At 58.5% G+C, this 20,815-nt stretch overlaps 1 protein-coding gene across 4 annotated transcripts in view; it reads left to right on the forward strand.

The window, feature by feature from the left end:
• The window catches only part of PGAP2 (post-GPI attachment to proteins 2), a 40,148-nt gene extending 19,653 nt beyond the window's left edge, over positions 1-20,495 (forward strand). For 2 of the 4 annotated variants that reach the window (XM_045023771.1, XM_045023780.1), the window contains exons 5-7: positions 2,455-2,502; positions 15,192-15,300; positions 16,035-20,495. In XM_045023771.1, the coding sequence (XP_044879706.1) occupies positions 2,455-2,502; positions 15,192-15,300; positions 16,035-16,165 (288 nt within the window). In that variant the 3' untranslated portion in view covers positions 16,166-20,495. The remainder of the gene's footprint in view (positions 1-2,454; positions 2,503-15,191; positions 15,301-16,034) is intronic. The other 2 variants (XM_045023756.1, XM_045023764.1) reach the window with 1 other exon arrangement.
• Positions 20,496-20,815: the final 320 nt, after the last annotated feature.

Raw genomic sequence — 20,815 nt, forward strand, 5'->3', positions numbered from 1 at the left:
CAAAGAGTCTTGTGGCACCTTATAGACTAACAGACGTTTGGGAGCATGAGCTTTCGTGGGTGAATACCCACTTCTTCGGATGTTTTAGCTGACTCATTTCAAGCGAGTGCTCAAAGAACAAAGCTCCAGCTAGCGAAGACTAAAGCTCCCGTCGGTTGGGATTGGCCGTTGGTACCGTCTGTCAGGGATGGTCTAGGGATACTTAATCCCACCTCAAAGCAGGGGGATGGACTAGATCAGGGTTTCTCAACCCCTGGGTCATGACTTAAAACTGGGTCACAGGGTGTGTCAAAGGGTCATGTGGGAGGCCCTGGGGAGTGTTGCAGAGCCCCCCCCCCACACACACACACACACCAGCGGCTCCTGCAGCTCTGGTCCTGCAGGGCTCAGCTCCCCGCTCTGGGCATTGCAATAAGGTGCACTGGGTCCTGGTGCCACTCAGGTCTGGCCCAGCCACCCCTCCATCGTGATGACGCAGGGCCAACTGGGCCAAATATGAATGAGTGGCACTTATCGGGGGGCCGGGCCAGAGCTGAGCGGCACGGCAGCCCCAGAGATCGTGATGCCCACAGCGGGAAGCACAGCCCCATGGGACAGGAGCTGCGGTGCGCATGGTGTATTTATCCAGTACATGTTACATTCCAGTGTACGTTCTATATCGTGGGTAAAAAATACTTAGTAAGCCAGAATCTTTTTGCACTGTGGCTATTGAGTGGGTGGTGACAGGCCATTTTACAAATGGCTTCTGAGCCCACAAAGGTTGATAATCACTGGACTAGATGACCTCTGCCAGCCCTATGCTTCTCTGATTCGGTGGTTGGGAGTCCCTGAACATCAGGCGTGTCGGTCTCTAGAGCACGTTATAACTTTTAACCATAACAGAAAACAAGTGCCCCGAGTTAAAGGCATCAAATTGTAATGTGATGACAAATCGACCCCAGCACAAACACCACTGCTCGCTTTTGGGGTAAAAAAAAAAGAGAGAGAGAGAGATCCTTTTAGCCTTGGGAGAAATTCCCTAAGCTGGGAAGGAGACCAGGAATTCAGATGTGTCCAGGGTTTGCGTGAGAGTGTACAGTTGCTGAAGCTGGGGAACATACTGCCTTTTTTCTGCTCGAGATGGCAGCAAAAGTCGTATGAAGCGTTGAAGTGTGTTATGGACAGTTTTGTAGCAATATAATGGGGGAAAGGAATGCACAGGCCGTGGGGGGCGTCCAGCCATGGCCTTCATTGCCACCGAACGTTGCTTTTGTTGGCCGATAGTTTGAGATTTCAGCCCAGGTTTTCAGCGTCCCGAGGTAACATCTCGTCCGGGCGCTACCCTGGTCTAACCAGGGTGTTGCCCGGCGTTAGACCTGCCTGCAGGGGGCTGTGCCCGCCTGGCAGGGTTGCTCCTCCAGAGCCCGCGTTGTGAAACCTGAATCTGCCAAGTCACCCGCTTGGTCGTTTCATTAGGTCCTTCCGAGAAGATTAGGAAACTCGGTGGGAGGCGGCTTATGCTGCTGTTCCTGTGTGTGTGTGCAGTGGGGATGATGGTGTTCCTTATACACTCCTGATCCTTGCCCCTCATCTACCCCTCTCCTTTACACCCCTCATCCCCTCCTACGGGGGAGAACTCAGGACCAAAGGAGTTCAGAATCGTGTCTCCTTATTCCTGAGAGCCCAGCGGAGTCTTAGGGTATGTCTGCGCTATCGGCAGGTAGTGATCGATCTCTCGGGGATCGATGTATCATGTCTCGTCTAGACGCGATACATTGATCCCTGAACGTGCTCCCTGTCGACTCGGGAACTCCACCAGGGCGAGAGGCGGGAGCGGCAGCCGTCGATCCCGCGCTGCGAGGACGTGAAGTTAGTGATTCTAAGTCGATCTAAGATACGTCGACTTCAGCTACACTATTCTCGTAGCTGAAGTTGCATATCTTAGATCAATCCCCCCCTAGTGTAGACCAGTCCGAGTAACGGAGCTTCTGCCACGACCTCTGGCAACACCCAAGTGGCCATACCCTCTGGGGACACCCCAAGCCACAGCGAGGCCGTGCCTGCCCAGATCTTTCTGCAAACGTAGCCTGACGAAGAAATGCTCTTGGTCTGCATTCGGGCCCCGGCCGTGCTTGTGGTCCATGAACGTCTTTGTCCCATCGTGCCCATCACCATAGTATCTAGCAGGCGGCCTCTGAAGGGTGCACTTGAGGCCTGCCAAAAGACCTAAAGCCTTTGGCTTCAGTTCCTCTGGTTAGAGGGATCTAGAGATCCGCTCCTAAGGTCTGCAGAACTCCAGCCCTGCTGGCAGCGCGCTTCGAGCTCCGGTGGGCGCTCAGCCAGACCTGGGGGACGTGCGTTACCCCGGCTCAACACCAAGAGGCATTGTCCTCTGGGCTGGCTGTGGGCACCACCGATGAGCGTGCTGCCAGCAGGGACTTGCTCTCACCGGTGCTACTTCCTCTCCCTTTCCAGGAAGCGGATCTGCGGACGGGGGAAACTGGAGTCGCACCTCAGGGCCAGGTAGGATGCATGGGGGGCTGCTGCTCAGTTTGCTTAAAGGTCTCTCCTGCCTTTCTCTGCCCCCTGCCCACCCGAGCATCCCAAGGCATTTTGCAGACGCTGATGCTTCAGCCTCGCAGCTTCCTTCCGAGGTAGAACGGTCTCGTTATCCCTGCTCAGCCCATAGGAACGCGACGGCTCAGGGAGGTTAAACATCTTGCCCAAGGTCCCCCAGAGCCAGAGTTTGAATCCAGATCTCCCGACAGCCGGTCTCCCACGCTCACCACCGGACACGCGCTCGCTTCTCTTCCAGCGATGGGCGCCCGGTGCTAGCTGGCTGCCGTTCACGCGATGCGCCAGGTGGTGGCGCTGTGACACGGGGAGAGGGGCAGCTGGTTAGTCACTCGTGTCTTTCTCTCAGATGAAATGTATCTGAACTAAATGGCTCAGGGTTTTCGTTCGCACTGGAGTGCGTAGCGGTGGGCGCTGCTGGAGCCTGGGCAGGACTCCGCGTTGGGCATCGTCGTCACTACACTGATCTGGTTGTGCCCTGGCTGGGAGACGGTCTCGGTCACGGGCCAGCCGGCCCTTTGAGGAAAGCGGGGCTCAGCCCTGCCTGTGTTCGGCGACCTGGGGCTGGAAGGGTCGGGCAGATTTAATGATCAGCCCTGACCCCAGCTCGGGGGGAGGGAGTTAAGAAACAGAGCTGAGAACTCAGCAGGGCGCTGAGGGCCAGGAGCCTGGTAAGCCTTCAAGGAGCAGCCTGGAAGTTTAGAAAAAGGGGGCGGAGGAGACTGGATAAGGTCCAGTTCTAAAGGGGAGAGAGCGGGGCGGGGGGGCGCTAGAGGCTGTGTTGAGCTGGGGACCTCCTGAAAGAGGAGCCGTGCCCCCAGCGAGGGGCTGGGCAGAGCGCCTGTTTTTCAGCAGCAGGATGGTAACAATCCAGTCCGCGAGACGGGATGCCGTTCTGACAGGCCGGCCTCGTGTATTGAGGAGCTCGTGGGAGGAGGGAAACTGAGGACGGGCACCGCAGAACCACCCAAGACTAGCAGGGGGCGCTGCAACACTGGCGAGCCCATCCGCAGTCTCTCACAGCCCTGTCTGGCAGGAGCAGTGCGAATCTTGTGGGGTTTCTGGTCTATTGCTTGGTGTGTTTTCCTGGGATGACCTTGGTTTTTGATGAGAGGAGCCCCCCCAGGCTTAGCTAGCAGGATCCCAGAATATCTCCCGGACCTGCAGATCTCCCCAGCCAGAACTGGATCAAACTCACGCTCTGACGAGTTAGTCAGCAGGTGGCATTGTATCCTTGGGCTCCTGCAGGCAGGGCCTGCTGGGATGCAGCCAGCCGGTGCCCCGCCTGATGTCCTGGGGCAGGGGTCTGTCCCGTGGGGCGTGCTGGAATGAGAGGCCATCAGGCACTTCCTCTGGCTGGCTCCCAGGAGCAGGGCGTTCAGTTCAGCACACAGCCAAGACCGAGCTGCGACTGGCACTGCCATGCCCGGGGGGGAGGGCGGGATGCTGGGATCTTTCTGCCAATCTCGGGTGGCCTCTCCGAGCCGGCACCAGTCAAAGGCTTGGAACCGGGGGCTTGGGCCCGTCTCTTGCGACACGCAGGATACTTTGCCGGGGGCAGGAGGGCTCGGCTTGGCTGGAGAGCCCATCGGTGGTGTTACCACATCCTCCTCCCTTCCCGGCTGTGCCGTTGGCGCCGGGGCTGGAACTGCCAGTCTCAGCACTGATTAGAGAGAAGTTGGGTCAGCAGCTGCTGACCTGGTAGGAAATTCTGACCGTGGGAGTTTCTGGGGGAAAAACCCAGACAAACTCCTCATGCTGGGAAGGTGGCCCCACATCCTGACAGCAGCGCTGCCCCCCCACTGCACAGTCAGGGCCACCATTGGGCTCTCTTCTTGTCTTCCCCCACCCCAGGGGGCTGCAGAGGCAGGTTTCTGCCCTGGCTTCTGGCCTCCACCGGCGATATGGGCCGGAGCAGCAGGCAGGGGAGCAGGAACCAGCTAGTGGCAACGGTTGGAGGGGGAAGGTGCAGAGCTCCCCGCAGGAGGGAAGGGCTGGATGTGCCCACAGCAAGCCCATTTGGGACTCCAGGGAAGTATTCCCACCCCCTCGCACTTAGAAATCCTCCTCCTGGGCGCAGCGGCCCCAGGCCGATCTAGTTATTAGCCAGTTCCTAGGCACCATTTGCTTGGGAATCCGCTGGGCTACCCCCTTCCCCCCTCGTCGGCCATAGAATCTCACCCAGTTACCCCGGCATTGCGCCCAGCGGCTGGGGTTCGGCTCACGCACCTTCTGGAGACAGGCGTGAGGTGGAGACTTCGCCGCTTCCCAGGGGACTTTGTTCCCGGGGCGAATTGCCCTGGCTATGAAAAGTCGGTGCCTTATTTCTCATTTGAAGTTGCCTGACGTTAACTTCCGGGCATTGGTTCTTGGGGCGCTTCTCTTGGGTGCCTTCGAGAGCCCCGCATGGGATTTTACCGTAAGCCACCTCCCAGCGCAGGGGAAGCCGCGGCTGATCAGGGCGAAGGCTTTTCGCGCCGCTTCGCCTTCAAGAGAACTGAGCAGGGAACGATGGACTGGCAGCGAAGGCCACACAGAGCACCGAGGTTCTGGGGACCGATTCCCGGGGCAGCACCTGGAGCCTGCCCCCTTTGCCAAGCGTCACTCAGCGGGCGCAGGGCTGGCAGACGAGCGGCCATTCTCCTCCTTGCAGCTGGAAGGCGCAAGAGAGAGACTTGGCGCTGAATAAAGGCATTTCCTTGGTGTTGTGCGTGGACGCTTGGGGTGGGGGACAGGAACGGGAGGCCTGGAAGGGCGGAGCAGGGTTAGGAATGGCCACTAGGGTCTCCTCCAGGTCCCATATCCCATGTGCTGGGGGCCAATTTCAGTGCTGGTGTAAGAGGATACAACACCACTGGTGATGCAGGGCTTTGTGGGGGGTGGGGGCGAGGTACAACACCACTGGTGATGCAGGGGTTTGCACTGGTGTGGGTACAACACCATTGATTATGCAGGGGCTTGTAGAGGGGTGAGGTACAGCACCCCTAGGTATGCTGGGGGTTGCATTTGTGGGGGTACAGCGCCCCTGGTTCTGCAGGGGTTTGCACCGTGTGCGGGTGCTTGGGTGTATGCATGTGTGTCTGAAGTCTTGCAAAAGCGTTGCGCTCATCACTGCTCGTGTTGCAACCGTCTTTGAGCAAGGGCAGGACGGCGCTGGGGAGGTCGTTTGTAATGGGGAAGTAGAAACTCCAACCGCCAGAGTTCAGTTTCCAGTTATAAGGCAGCCAGTAATGAGCGAACTAACAAGGAAAGCTCCACAGCGGGGAGGGAAAGGTTGAGCAGGCCGGGCGTTGGGCAGTGCGGAGAGAACAAGGGAGACAGGGAACAGGTGAATAAAGGAGAGACCAGGGCAGAGGGGTCAGGGGATCAGACAGGTTTGGAGCCATCCATCCCCCTCCGTCCACAGCCTGGGGTTCTGGTCCAACATTTGCATCTTCCCAAGTCTTTCCCGAGTTTCACGGCATGTGTCCTCTGCAGCCCGCCTGGCTTTCCCCTAAGGCGCGAACCAGCAGTACAACCAGCCGTGCTCGTTTCATTTTGTCTCTCTCTGCGTGTGCAGACACATTTCCCCTCTTCCGCAGCAGCCGGCGTCAGCACGCTCTGCACTTCCTGCTGTGAAACCTCCCAGGAACTTCTGGCTAGTTATCCTCTGATTCCAGCTGCATTAGCGGGACCCTGTGCCAAGGCCTGTTGCAGCGTCAGGGGGAGCTGGAAGACCACTCTGCTATGCGTCATTCGCCGTTCTGCAGCCGCGCCATCTGGGTACTGATTCCAGCAGATCCCCTGGCCAGGAGCCCCCCAAATTGTATCTAGCGGGTCAATGTGATGGGGGTGGTGCCTTGTATCAGAGAGACACAAAACCAAAACACAAGAGTTGCTGTGTGTTAACCCTGGTGTCCTGGCCAAACTGCAGCGACATCCGGCTAGTTAAACTTACTCCTGCTTTTTCCGTTCGTCGTCTTATTCCCTCACGGTTCTGCAGTGTTGCTGCGCAGCTGTTCAGTAGCGACCAAGCTCAACCCCAGAGGTGGCTGCATTTCAGTGGTGGGTGAAGCAGTTCCTAAAAGCTCTGTTTGAGTTTGCAACGGGCTTTGATGGAAGCTGCTCTGTACGTACAGATCTATAGGTAGAGAAATGGGTGTGAGATGAATGTATAGTCTTCAAAGGGCATTTCTAGGGGTCCCTGAGCTCAGCAGAAAGGGGCATGATACACAGGATCAATCTTCCTCCGGCATTTTTGTAGTACTCCTGACATAGGAGTGAGCAAACAGAAGGTCGCTGTGTTCACACCCGTATGGCCTAGCGGAGCGGTGAATCTGTATCAGAACCATGGACGGGGTCTCCCAGACTCGTGGGTGTGCTAACACTCCCCATGATACCTTCAGCCAGCACACAGCAAGTGCAGTCCGCAGCGTTGCTGCTGGTCACTGAGATGAGCCTGCTATAAATATCCCCCCAGAAATTCTCAGCACAGGAGCGGTGTTTGTCCCCACGTTCACCACATGGGAACTGGTGCAGAAAGTGCAGACGCAAATCGAGCTGGAGACCGAGCTGAAGCGTGTAGCGCTCAGGCAAATGCCTCTAGGATCCTGCAATTCCCGCGCAAGGGATGTTTCCCGGCAGAGATCTAGGGGGTCCCTTGAAGAGTTTGGCGGGAGGGAGAGAGCTGAGGAGCTCTGGGATGGCTAAGAGGTGAAACGGGAGCAGTCCACACTGGGGTGCGCAGTCTCTGCCTGTTTAAAGGCCCAAAGGTTTGCTGCAGCAAGAGCAGCTGTGTGATGGGGATTGAGATGACACTGGGGCCACCAGGACCCTGGCATGGGGAGGTCGGAGTGACGCGGCGCTGGGCTTCCTGTTGTCCTGTCCAGCCTGGTGCAGAGGAGCAGGTAGCCCGGGGGCTTGGCGCTTGCTGGAAGGGAGCTGTGGGGCTGTGGTTTTCTGGGCTGGGGGGAGGAAGCTGTCTGCTCTCCTACTGCTGACTAGCTCCTGAGCGCATGGGAAACACGCCTCAGCTCGAGGTGTGCAATCGGCTGGACTAAATATACTTGGCTGTGGTTTCCTGGCCCAGACACGCATTCGGTACCTACTGCCGCTGCACGAGGGCAGCTGCTCGGGACAGTGAGCTGGCATCGTGGGGCCAGTGCCCGGCGTCTCTCCCTGCCGTCTCGCCAGGGGGAAAGTAGGAAGCTGAAATGACTGACTGAGCAAGTTCGACTTCCTGCAGTTTCGAGCTGGCGGCCCGTGCAGCGTCCTGAGCAGCCAGCACTGCAGGCCGAGCCTTTAGGAGAGGCTGAAGCCAGCTGGGCTCTGGGCCGAGCCTTTAGGCGAGGCTGAAGCCAGCTGGGCTCTGAGCTCCTTGATCACCACTAGCAGCGGAGTCCTCCAGGAAGAGCCTGCAGCTCCAGGAAGTGAGGGGAGCGTGCCACTGATCCACCCAGCAGCCCTGCCCCCCCATTGTCCGCATTCTGCCCCTTGCTCTTCTAGACCGTGCTCTCAGCCAAGGCCCCTCTCCCAGGCAGCGGGTCCCTGTCTGCTCCTCAAGCGAAATCCCCAGAGGAGCGGTTCCCCCAAGGTTGCCCCATCAGAGCTGCCCCCTTGGCCCTGTCTCCGTGCAGCCAGGGGGGAGTGGAGCAGGGAGGGTGTGATCACAGCTCAAAGCTCTCCTCTCAGACTATAACAGACCAGCCCCCAGGAAGCTGAGCGCCTCAGGCCTGGCGGTTATTTTACAAAGCACGGCTGGGGCAGGATCTTACGCGGCTCGTCAGCAAACGCTTTGGCTTTCTGCAGTGAACGTGGGTACGGGAGGTCAGGCCAACGGGATCCAGAGTCCCAAACTCCTCCAGGGCCGTATTGCACCGTCCCTGTGCTGTCTGCACCTCGCGGGCATTAACAAATGTTTCCTCACAATGCCTGGGCTGCTGATGCCGTCTTTACGATTTCCAGTGTACCGATGTGCGAGGCCAAGACAGACTGAGCATGCCTGCACTGCACGCTAAGCCAGGTTTGAGCCCAAGCCCCATGTCCGTCCGCACACGCTTCAGTCTGACTCAGGTCAGCAAGCAGTCGGGACACCAGTTACTGCTGAGGGCATTCTGCGCCAAAACATTAAAAATCCTGCGCCAAAAAATACAAAATTCTGCGCACAATATTTTAATATTCTGCACATTTTATTTGCAAATAAATGTGGAGGCTCCAGCCTGGCACTGGGGGGCACAGACCACTGTCCGCACAGAGGTGGGAGATCACACTGCAGCTCCTCCCTGGGACACGGACTCAGCGGTGAGGCTGCACCCAACCCTGACACAGTGCAAGGACCGGGCCTGCCCCAGAAACACCCCAGCGCCCTGCCCCTCTGCACCAGGTGTGGGCAGACAGGCGTAGCAAGGGGGGATCCAGGTGTGGGGTGAGAGGGTTCTGTGTGGGGCAGTCTGGGTGTGGGTGGCTCAGTGGGGGATCCGGGTGTGGGGGGTGATCTGGATGCGCAGGGGCTTGGCGGGGAGTTCTCGGTGCAACGGTAATGGGACTCTGCAGGGGGGGCCAGGTGAAGGTGGTTGGGGTTCAGCGGGGGGGTCTGGGTGGGGGGGGGGATAGAGCTCGGCATGGAGGTCTGGGTGTGGGGGACTCAGTGGGAAGTTCCAGATGTTGGGGGAGGGAGGCTCGGTGGGGTGGGGATCCATGTGCAGCTGGTTGGGGCCCAGTAGGGTGGGGATCCGGGGGCGTGTGGCTTGGGGTGGTCCAGGGGGAGGGGGGCTCGTTGGGGGGGTTCTGGGTGCAGGGGGGGTGAAGCTCGGCAGGAGGGTCTTAGTATGAGGGGGTCTGGATGCACGGGGGCTGGGCGGATGGAGGAGCAGGTCCCTGTACAGGGATCCTCCCCCTTGCAGCTGAGGAGCGAGGGGTGCAGGAGAGAGTTTGTAGAGCTTCCTACAGCCGGGAGAGAATTCAGGGTGGGTCTGACATGGCCCCGGATGCCGTGCAGGGGAAGAGGAAGTTCCGTCCTCTCCAGCCCAGCCGGGACAAGCTGCTGAGCCTGGCGCAGGGTAAGAGCCACCAGCCGGGTCTTCTCCAGCTCCGCCCCGTACACCACGGTGATTTACCTCTCTGCCAGCTGCCCTGAGCACCCAAAACATACCACTGGGGAGGGTCGTATCACTGCTCTTGTGGCTTCCCTTTGCTTTACCATCAGAAAGTCATTTTCCTGTGGGAAGCAAAGAAATCTGCAGGGAACATAAATTCTGCACGTGTGCAGTGGCGCAGAATTCCCCCACGAGTAACAAGTCCTAGGACCCTGCTCGTGGGTGGATCAAAGCCCGAGTCCTGCTCTGACTCGGGTGCAAGCCCTGGCACTTTGCAGTGTGGACACAGCCCGAGCTGCAGATCCGACTCCGAGTAGTGCAGTGTGGACGTTAGCACAACTGTGAGACCTGGGTTTACAGTGCAGTGTGGATGCTCCAGCGTGGTCTTGGACCCACCTAGTCCACAAGCCCAGGTTCCACAGACCTGGGTGTACAATGCAGTGTAGACAGACCCTTAGAGACTTGTCCAGAGTCTCCCAGGGAGACTGGAGCAGAGCCAGGGCTTGAACCTAGATCTCATGATAACCAAAAGACCATCCGTCCTTCCCAAATTGTTCCTATGCATCTAGCGACACCCAGCTGCACTGCAATGGCCTGTCCCAGGGATCCGAGTCCGATTCCCCGCCCCCCGGTGAGTCTCGGAGCTGGGCCCCGCCCGAGCCAGGCTCCCAGGGGTGAGCAGATAATTACAATGGCGCTGCCCGAGGCAGAGTTATTTGCTAATGCCAAGGCTGGTCAGGACCAGCCCAAGGCTGCTGGCTGTCAGTGACGGGCGGCCCGCAGGTGTGTCAGCTGGCTGAGCTCCAGCACCGGGATTCAGGAGCCCGCGTGTGCGTTACCGTCCGTAGCGGCTCTCGTGAGAGTATTAAAATGACAACGCTGTGAGATCGCTACAAGGCAGAGGAGGAAGTTTGTACCGCCTGTCAGAGTAAATGCACCTGTCATCCAGAAAGATTCTTAAATGCTTCCCAGGCTGTGAGCAGGGATTGCCCCTCCTCTCCCCACTAGAATGCAGCTGCTTCTGGGGTGGGACGTGGCAGTGCTACACGGCAGCCTACAGGACGGGACATGCAGGCTAACCTGTCTAATTGAAACGACAGAGGAAACGTAGGGAGGCGGAATGGAATCGCCTGAGCTGCCGTTTGACCAGGACATTGGAGCTAAGCTGCCACCTCTTACGGGAAATGCCCCGGGAGCGTTAATGGCGGCAGGGTGCTCGGGATTCTGGGTGCATATCTCCTCTGGGGAAATGGCATCTCCAGCCAGCCACAGATCTCTCCTCCCCTCTGCTGGGGGCTGGGGTGTTACGGGGAGACCCCTTGACTCTCAGTCACCATTTCCTGCTGCACCCGAGCATTGCTTGGGGGGCCCTCATCCAAGTACCGACCAGACTTGATCCGACCTAGTGACGCCACCTGGCTAAAGCCCCAGGGATGGAAACTTCTGCTGGCTAGAGCAGCTTCTCAGCTGGTGCTTCTTTTCCTGGCTGTTGTGAGATCAAGAGCGGAACCATCCCTGATCCTTGGTACAGACCAAGTGGCCTTTTAGAGCTAAGCTCTGGCCTTTAGCTCTTAGCAGTGTCGTGCCTTGAGAAGCAGAAATCCCCGAGGGGGATATTCAAGCACCTGACATCTTTTGAAAAGCAGCCCGTGCCTTTGGAAAGAGTCGGGTTCTGCTGGTCGGAAGGGCGAAGCCACCGTCCCTGTGCAGTGCAGAGGCTGGGATCAAAGAGCTGCGAGGTGCTGCTGAGTTAATGAGCCCTGGGTGGTTTGTTCTTGCTGCGAGCCTACAGAAAAGTCACGTTTCCGCTGCCAGAGGGGCCTGTATGAAAACAAGGTGGTTTGTGAGCCGCTTTTTCCTGTGTGAAGTTTTACGTAATAGCTTGTCGCTCGCTGCCTGTGTACGGCTCATTGTTATTTCACATGTGGCCCTGGCACTCAGGCGATCCGGCCCCACCCCCCAGCTCTGCGACAGAACGTTTCAAATGAAATCCCATCCTCCTCCCCAGCCCGGCTTCTGCGGGCTCTGCCGCTAGGGCAGGGGTGGGCAGACTTTTTGGCCCAAGGACCACAGCGGGGTTGGAAACTGTATGGAGGGCCGGAGAGGGAAGGCTGTGCCTCCCCAAACAGCCTGGCCCCCACCCCCTACCTGACTGCCCCCCTCAGAACCTCCCTTCCATCCAACCCTCCCGTCCCCTATCCCCACCCCTGCCCCCTGACAGCCCCCCACCCTGTCCAATCCCCCCAGTTCCCTGCCCCTGCCCGAACCTCTGCCCCATCCAACCGCCCCCTGCTCCCTGGCCCTTGACTGCCCCCCAGGACCCCCTGCCCCATATCCAACCCCCCCAGCCCCGGCCCCCTTACCATGCTGCTCGGAACATGTCTGGAGCCGCTCCTCCCGGCTAGAGACAGACACAGACACGCTGCCCTGCATGAGCGCGCGGCCCAGCCGCCCAGAGCACTGCCCGCGGGGGAGGGGGGGACAGCCTTCCGGGCCAGGAGCTCAGGGGCCGGGCAGGACGGTTCCGCGGGCCGGATGTAGCCCGCGGGCCGGACTTTACCCACCTCTGCGCTAGGGGAATGTATCCTGCCGTAGGCCCGGATTTGGGGGAATTTTGGGATTCCTCGGGGGGGGGGTGTCCCATTTCAGAGCATCTTCCGCCCCCAAGTAGCAGGCATGGGCATGGGGAGTGTGGGGCTGGGAAGTAGTGTGACCTACTGGTTAGGGATTAGCACCAGCCAGAGTGGGGCAACCTGGATTTCTGCCACCCGCCTTAGGTAAGCTACGGACCTTCTCCCGTGGTGCCTTCCGGTCTTGGAAGGACCCACGGGAGGGCCAAGGAAGTAGTGAGTCCGGTTCAGCCCTGCTCTAGCGGCGCTTGTATTTGGCCCAGTATCTGTCACGTGATTCTCTTGTCTAGTAAAACCAGGACAATACATTAGGGGGATGATGCAGGAATTAGGGACATCTTAGCCTCCCCTAGAGCGATGGGGAACCGGTCAGAGACAGCCCGAGCAGTCTGAATAGAGGGGAGAGGCCAGGAAAGATCATTACGTAGCTCGGTCACTGAGAGAGAATGTGACAAGCCCAAGGTCACACAGGAAGTCTGTGGCAGAGCAGGGGGGTTGAACACAGGTCCTCTGACTCTCCAGCCGGTGCATTAACCACAAGCCCATCCTTCCTCTGGGGGTTTTCCTCCCCGGCGTCACCTGTTTGTGCGTTGAGAGCGGCTGGCAGCACCTACCGCGCTTTCAGTGGGGTCATGGAAACTCTGATGCTGTGATTTGAATGTTCCTACTTCTCGGCAAGCCCCATGGCTTGGAGTTTCTGCCATGCTGCAAACCTGAGAAAGGAGGAAAATCCCCTCCCACTGCTGAGAAGCAGGAATAAAATGCAGCTGTGGCTCCGGTGTGTCCCCCCTTTCCGACTGCCCTGACCCAGGCTTCCTGGCCGGCCTGGTCTCCCCCGCTGTCCGCCCTCACGGTGACGGCTGTCCAGAGGCAGGTTCTGAAAGGTGTGAGCAGCCCCCTCCTCAGCGCCCAGTCCGACTCCATCCCCCACCCCGCCCGGGCTGCGTGCTGCTGGCGTGCCTTCGTCCATCTGCAAGGCTGAGCCAGGAAAGCCGCGCTGCCGGGGGCAGGCAGGCTGAAGTGATGACTTGCGGGGAGGGCTAGCTCAGTGCGTTGAGCATTGGCCTGCTAGACCCAGAGTTGTGAGTTCAATCCTTGATCTGGAGCAAAAATCTGTCGGGGATGGTACTTGGTCCTGCTGTGAAGGCAGGGGACTGGACTTGATGACCTTTCAAAGGCCCCTTCCAGCTCTATGAGATAGGGGTCATATCTATATAGGGATATACCTGTTTCCTTGGGTCTGCGTCCCCTGGTTGGCTCCGGGCAGCGTGAGAGGGAGGAGAGAGCTGCTGCTGGATCTCGGGGAGTGTGGGGAGGAAGATGGGAAATGTGTGGGTGGAGAGGGGGAGTTCTCACTGCCCAAGGAGAGACCACGTCCCCCTGACCTGGCTGCTTCAGGCTTAAACTCACCTCCACCTCTTGGGGAGCTGGGAGGTGCCCTGCGGACAGGCAGGTCCATGGCTCTCTGAGGTGTCTGGGGCTGACACGGACGGGGCCGGGATGGACCTTGGGGCTGCTCCAGCTTGTCTGCGTTTCCCGTGGCTGTGCCTTTCGGAGCCTGGACCCCTGTGTTCTGGGGAACGTGGCCAGTTACTTGGGTCTGCAGGCTACCAGGGGAGCTCAGCCCCGGAGCAGTCAGGCTGCAAAACCCCCCCGCTGAGATTCTGCATGTGTGCGTCAGGGGGACGCAGACCCCCTCTGGAGCAGCAATGGCCCCACCCCTTCCTCAGAGGTGGGAAGGAGGAGCCCGCCCCGGCGCTTTGTGCTGCTTGTGAAATGCCTTCGGTTCTGCACCCGCCCCAGCTCTGCTCCTTGGTGTGGTTTCCTTCTCCTCCCCTACCCAGTGGCAAGCGAGCGGGGCACGGCTCTGGGGGAGGAGCAGCAGCGGCAGCCTGCTTTCTTCTGGTGATCCCACTGCGCCTTGGCTGGGGCTCAATGCTGAGGGAGCCGAGCCGCCTGCAGAGGGGTGGGAGCCGGTAACCGGGGGGGAGCATTGTAACATCCCTGGGCACCTCCAGCAGGATGTTCACTCCTCACTGCAAGGCATGCTGCAGTCACACGACTTCACGGGGGCACGCAAACTCTCCCTCCAAAAGCACAGGCACCAACCCCTGGAGCTAATGGAGAATCTATTTTAGCTGTTGGTAATATAGGGCCTATGACACATGGTTTTGCAGCCTGATTCCTTCCTGCAGAGGCCAATGACCGGCACATAGACACGCACCCACCCGTTGATTAAATAAGTATTATATCCACTTCACAGGGAGGTTAAATGACTTCCCCGAGGCTACATGATGCGCCAGTGTCAGAGTTGGTGTTAACCCTAGGAATGCGTAGCTTACTGCTAGAGCGCCCCTTTTTCTGGATCAGCGATCGCAGGTGAAACAGAGCCCTGAGCTCCAGCTCCCGGCAGAGCAGCACAGGAAAAATTGTTCTTCACCTATTTGAAAATCGTATTTATTGTATATCGTAAGGCAGCAGGATGGCGTTGGATCCATCCTTGCCCGGTAGGATGGTGACTGTTACAAGAGTCATGGGGTGCACAGCTGGAGAAGATGGCAGAGAATTAGCAGGGGCACCGCGCCGAGGGGGGTGGCTCTGCTTGTTTGTGTGGGCAGCTTTCTGTGCCATTTATGGGAGCTTAGTCGCCACCACTTGGGGGCGCTGTTCTAATGGGTGCCAGCTGCACTGTCATGCCTGGGCTCTGCCGAGAGGCCATGGGGGGGTTGCCGTGTGAACCGTGCAGCGCAGACCATTTCCAGGGGCTAAGGACCTCGCCTCTGCAGGCTCAGGGCTGGGAGGTCCGGGCCGTGGCCTCTCAGAAGGGGGTGAGATGTCTCTGCGGAGACTCCTGGCAGTGGTATGGGAAGGGGAGGGGGCTGCTCCTCTAACCCAGCTTCTGGGGATCAGACCTTGTCCTGTCGGTCTCTTCCAGGAGCGCAAGTCCTACAAGTGGAAGCTGCTGCTCTTCCTCTTTAACCTCGTCACGTTCTCCTTGGCTGTGTGCGTCTACTTCCACCACAACTGGTACTGCGAGGCCGGAGGTAAGGTCCCCGAGGACCCAACCATTGGGCCCCGTATCACAACCTTCTCCTGAATCAAAGAGCAGACGCAGCAGGGGCCGGTTTCCCTTCGCTTCCCTGCTAGCGTGCGTCTGCCCCCGCCTGCTGACCCCTTCTGGATACGATCAGTCTCCTCCAGCTCCCACTCAGGCCTTGGCTTTCTGGGAAGGCTGCCAGCGTTGCTGGGTTTTGCAGTGGGTGTGGTGCTGGAGACGCACGCCTGCTAGATTATGGACAGAGATCCGCCATCAGAGACTGGCCATCAGAAAGTAACGGCTTCCTGTCCCACCCTGCCGGGCTGGGCTGGAACAGGCTCCTCGAGAAATGAGAGCGTCTTCCTCCCAAGCTTCAGTCCCCGTAGTGCCAGAGGCTCGGGTAACACACTGAGAGAGACATAAGAACGGCCATACCGGGTCAGACCAAAGGTCCATCCAGCCCAGTATCTGTCTACCGACAGTGACCAATGCCAGGTGTCCCAGAGGGAGTGAACCTAACAGGCAATGATCAAGTGGTCTCTCTCCTCCCATCCATCACCACCCCGTGACAAACAGAGGCCAGGGACACCATTCCTTACCCATCCTGGCTAATAGCCATTAATGGACTTAACCACCATGCATTTATCCAGAGACGTGGTCTCGCTCACATTCACGGGTCTTCCCTTTCCCGTGCCCCATTTCCTCAATTAACCGGATGGGTTTCCTCCCTTCCTCTCCTAGCCTATACCATCTTCGCTTTCCTGGAGTACCTGGTCGTCCTTTCCAACATGGCTTTCCACATGACCGCCTGGTGGGACTTCGGCAACAAAGAGCTGGTGGTCAGCTCCCAGCCAGAAGACAAACGTTTCTAGGGCGGCCGTGTTGCCCGTGCTGCCGACGGCATCTGGCGTCCTGCAGTTGGTGCGAGGGTTGGGGCCAGATGAGCTCCTGGGAGCGACGCTGGGCAGGGGAGGACCGTGATGTGCTTTGAGAGGAAGCCACAAGCGCCCTTCGTTGAGACATGGCCAGGACCTCCCTGTTCTTGCGCTGCTGCGGCCAGGACCCTGATAAAAATGCCTCCAGAAATACCGGAGGGTGGGGATTGTAGGGGAGCGGGATGATTACGCACAAATAACACAGCAGCCTCTCCAGGGATCTGTCATTCCTATCAAGTGCCAGGACAGGAGCAGTTAGTGGGAGCCGAGGGGGCAGGACCCAGGTGAGTCGACGGGGTAAGATGTTGGTCCGTGTGGCTAGGAATCCTCCTTCTGCAAGGCCGACTGATGCAGGGATGGGATCTTCTTTACTGCCCCGCCTGGCTCAGCACAGCACCTTTCCCGCCCCTGCTGCCTCACCAGGGCTCTTGCCGCAGCCCCAGACTCTCGGCAGGAACCACCCCGGGTAACAGTCTTGTGCTGATTGACAGTGGAGATTCCTAGCTGTGGCCCTGGGATTGGAACAGGAGTTCTCCAGAGGGAGGGTCTCCGTTGAGCTCCTGACCCCCACTTCCGCTTCCCGGTACTCCCTGTAAAGCGAACGAGATGGAAGGAAAGGCTGAGAATACTGGAGGAAAACCCCTTGCAAGGCATTCAGTGTTGCTCATTCTCAGCACCTTGGAATAACTTCCAGTTCCCCTTCACTCAGACATCAACTTGAGGGGTCACTGAAGCAGGACCTGGCTGCTTTTTCTGCATTGCCTTGGGCTGGCTATTCCTCCCTGTGTTTTCTCCCCCCTCCAGTCCAACAGGTCGGCTTTGTTCACCCTGCAGAATCCTTGGCCAAGGCCTCCAAAGGTGCTGTGACAGAGTGCTGAGGCCTGACAGATGGGCCAACACTCTGATCGTTTCCGTGTGACAGCTGATTGAGGAGGTAGGGAGGAATTAGCTAATCAGGTGGGGAGGCGGGCTGAGATAGGGAATTTCCTTGGATAAAAGGCAGGGAGGCCGTGCTGGGGTGGCAGGAGACAGGGCTAGCTGTGCCTAGATTGAAGGAGATCCCAAGGAAGAGAGATCTGGTTTCCTCCCGGGGCCCTGCTGAACAGGGTCTGAAGGCAAGAGAGTCGTAGAGCTTGGGCAGGGTGTGTTGCATTGGCCCGGTGTTGGTGGAGGGGACTTGAATAAATTATACAGAGTGGACACTAAGAGAGCCTGAGCAATTCCTGGGGCGGCCAAGGATCGGGGGGGGGGGATACGCCCCCATCACAGGTGGGACTAGTGACTGCGGGGGGAGGGAGCTCAACCTTCAATGGGCCAGAAGCCCAAAGTGCAGAGCACCTGGCTTCTGAGAGATGTTCCCCTTTAAGGCCTCTCAGGTTGAGCACCCAAAAAAGTAAGATGTCCCCCCTGTCCCCTCCCCCGCAATCACTAGGTCCTCTTAGAAATCTTGCCCCTTGGCTCCTAGGAAGGGTCAGAGTGAGCAAGCGCTTGAGGCAGGTCTGAGCTGCAGAGACCGTTGGGATGTGGGCTCCGGGTTGGGCCCCTCTCGGAGATGCAGTGCCTCCAGCTGACCAGGCACTGGTGGAGGAGCGAAGCCCAGCCCAGCCCAGGCAGACGGGTTTCTCTTGGGCCAGACCTTCCAGCCTCCTCGACCACTCTCCCAGGGCCGTCACTGGTCTCCTTGTGCACAGCTGGGGCCCATCCTCGCCTGGGTCACTGCAGCTCGGCTGGCTGCTTGGCAGAGGAGCTGTAATCCCAGGATATACAGGGCCGTAGTCTCCCTGCTACACTGGGGTAGCTGCACTGGCTTCAGTGGAGCGGCTCCTGATTGACATAGTACCAGCGAGGGGGAGCTGGAGGGGCACTGCTGTAGCTTCCTGGATTTTGCGGAGGACAGGGTCTTATTTTGGAGGGTTGGCAGCACAGCGCATCACCCCCGCGGCACCTAGGAGAGACCACCCTTCGTGCACAAGCCCCTGTCTTATGAGACCACCCCAAAGTCTCTCCAGGTGGGTTGAGCAGAGCAGTGCCCCACCTCCGTTAGAGCGCCCGCCTCCAGGCAGCGGTGGCTTTTCTTGGGGCTGTTGAGTGATGCTACCAGGCAGGTTTCCATGTGGTTTGGGGGGAGAGGGCAGTCCCAGATCCCTGGTCGTGTCCATTTCAGTGCAGGTGCCCCATGTCCAGGCAAGCTCCAGCTGGGAGATTCTGGCGGTTCCATCTCCCCAGCTGCATCGGACCAAGGCTCAGTGCCGATGGCAAAGGCTGTGGATAGCGTCGCTCTGACTCCTTTGGCAGGTGTGAATTTAGTGTGGCTGGAGTGAGAACCCCAGGGACCAGACACTCCTGCTCGCCCTAGCCAGGGTCCTTGCCAAGCAGTGCCAAGAGGCCTGCTCCCTCGCTCTGCCACCATGCCTCGGCCCGGACCTGCAGGTGACCCCTCCGAGGAAGTTTGGGCTCTGGGTCTAGTCTGCTGTCTCTGAATAAGGGCGTGTTGTGTGGTGGACTTTGTGGTGTGGATACCTGCCCTTGGAGATCTGCACAGAGACCCACCAAAGAGCCATTGGCTACTAGTGACATTCAGTCCCAACCAACCTGGGCCAGACCCAGACCAGAGACCGAGAGCTGTTATGTACGATATAGATATTCCTACCAATCTCATCCCTGCAGTGTCTGAGCACCTAAAGGCCCTGTGTCCCGTAGCCTGGCCCTTTCTGCCAGCCGCTGCCCTGAGCTGGAGTCCACCATCACTGATTGGCTTCTTGGGTGCCGATGGCCTGGTGCTGTCCAAAAGATAAGAACTCTGCACCCAACCTGAACAGACCCTGTGCTTCGGATACAGAGCACCGGCTGGCTGTGCCGTCCCACCGCGGCAAAGCAGAAGATTAATCACCTGGTGAATTAACACCAATGACCTTCGTGGCAGAAATGTGTTGGGAGCCAGGAGGGGGCGGAGGGCTGGCACATGGAGGGCCTCCCAGGCCTGAGGGGGACAGCCTGGGAAAGGCACTGGAATACCCGGGAGAAGGATACAGAGGGAGTGGGCCAGGCTCGGAGGGTAGGTTTAGGCCTGGTGAGGATCGAAGGGCGGGGCAGGAAGCCTGCCTGTGTTGTGAAGGGGAGAGGAAGCCAGGGCTGGGAGCAGAAGTGGGAGGGGCAAGGGATGGTATGGCTACCAAGTCATTGACATGGCAGCGTGTGCGGGGGGGGTGAAGGGTGAGCCCAGTGGGCAGACTCGCAGAGATGACAGGAGCCTGCCCCCAGGGGGTTCACCAGGGAGGTGGATAAACCCATCCCAGGATGTCTGGCTGAGCAGAGCTAGCAGGGTGCTGCGTCAGGCACCACGTTCTTCTTGGTCCTACGCGCCAAAGCCAGAACAGAATACAGCCATTCAGTCATCCAGCGATAGCTGCCTCCTTGGAGCTCAGGGAGGGGACACAGCTGATAAGTAACAGCAGATGGGAAACTCTCCCTCTCCTTGTTAATTCTCCTTTTTCTTTGGCGTGGAGTTGGGGGCGAGTGGAGTACGGAGAACGGGCCCCGTGGCAGGGTTACAGGGCATCCGAAATAGGGAAGGACCCTGGGTGATGTGTCTGAAACCAGGCAGAGGCCATCATGGGCCCTCCCCAGCAGAACATGCAGGATGGTCTAGGAGCCAGCTGGGAAGGTCAGGAGATGCTGGGTGCCTTCAGCTGGTGCTTTTTCTGCTCTTAGCCCTGGTGGAACGCAGCTCTGGTCCATCAGACAGCCGGTACTGGTCTGTGCGGAAAGGCCATGTTACCCTCTCGCAGGTCTGACGGGGCACCTACCTCTGCTCTGTGCCAAGCGCCCTTTCAGAGCCCTGCTGGGGAGATCAGCTGCAACCTACATGGTGACACCTGGTCACTCACTGGGGAGAAGTCACACACACACACACACACCCTTCCCGACCAGCACAGTGTTTGAGAGCAGCAAGCACAAGATTGTCCAAGCAACAGTCCCAGGAGTGAACCTGCCTTGGGCTGCGAGGGCTCATTGAGGTTGGGATAAAGTCTGCTCGGTTCTTTGGCTTTAATAGTCGCAATCTCTCTTCCTGATTTTCCTGGGCATTTTGGAACTGCCAGTGCGGCCCTCTCTCGCCAGCCGCTGCTGCTTGCAAGTGGAATCTGCCGTGCGCATCATCCGTTACTGTATGCAATCACACTGTATTCTACTGGGGTGGGGATCGCACACGCTCTGTGCCATGATACTGCCGGATGTATATTTTCATTGGTTTGGAGGATGAAATAAAATGCTGAGTATTTTTGTCAATTTATTTCAATGTTATTGGCTCCTCCCACCCACCCCTGGGCTCGTGTTCCCATCTTCCTGTGGGGGCGTGCGGGGACCTTTCCCCTGATGGATCTGTTATCTCCAAGTGCTTTACAAACATGAATACACATAGAATATCAGAGTTGGAAGGGACCTTAGGAGGTATCTAGTCCAACCCCTGCTCAGAGCAGGACCAATCCCCAGACAGATTTTTGCCCCAGATTCCTAAGTGGCCCCCTCAAGGATTGAACGCACAACGCTGGGTTTAGCAGGCCAATGCTCAAACCACTGAGCTATAAT

The sequence above is a fragment of the Mauremys mutica genome, chromosome 1, assembly GCF_020497125.1.
Source record: "Mauremys mutica isolate MM-2020 ecotype Southern chromosome 1, ASM2049712v1, whole genome shotgun sequence".
Classification (NCBI taxonomy): Eukaryota; Metazoa; Chordata; order Testudines; family Geoemydidae; genus Mauremys; species Mauremys mutica.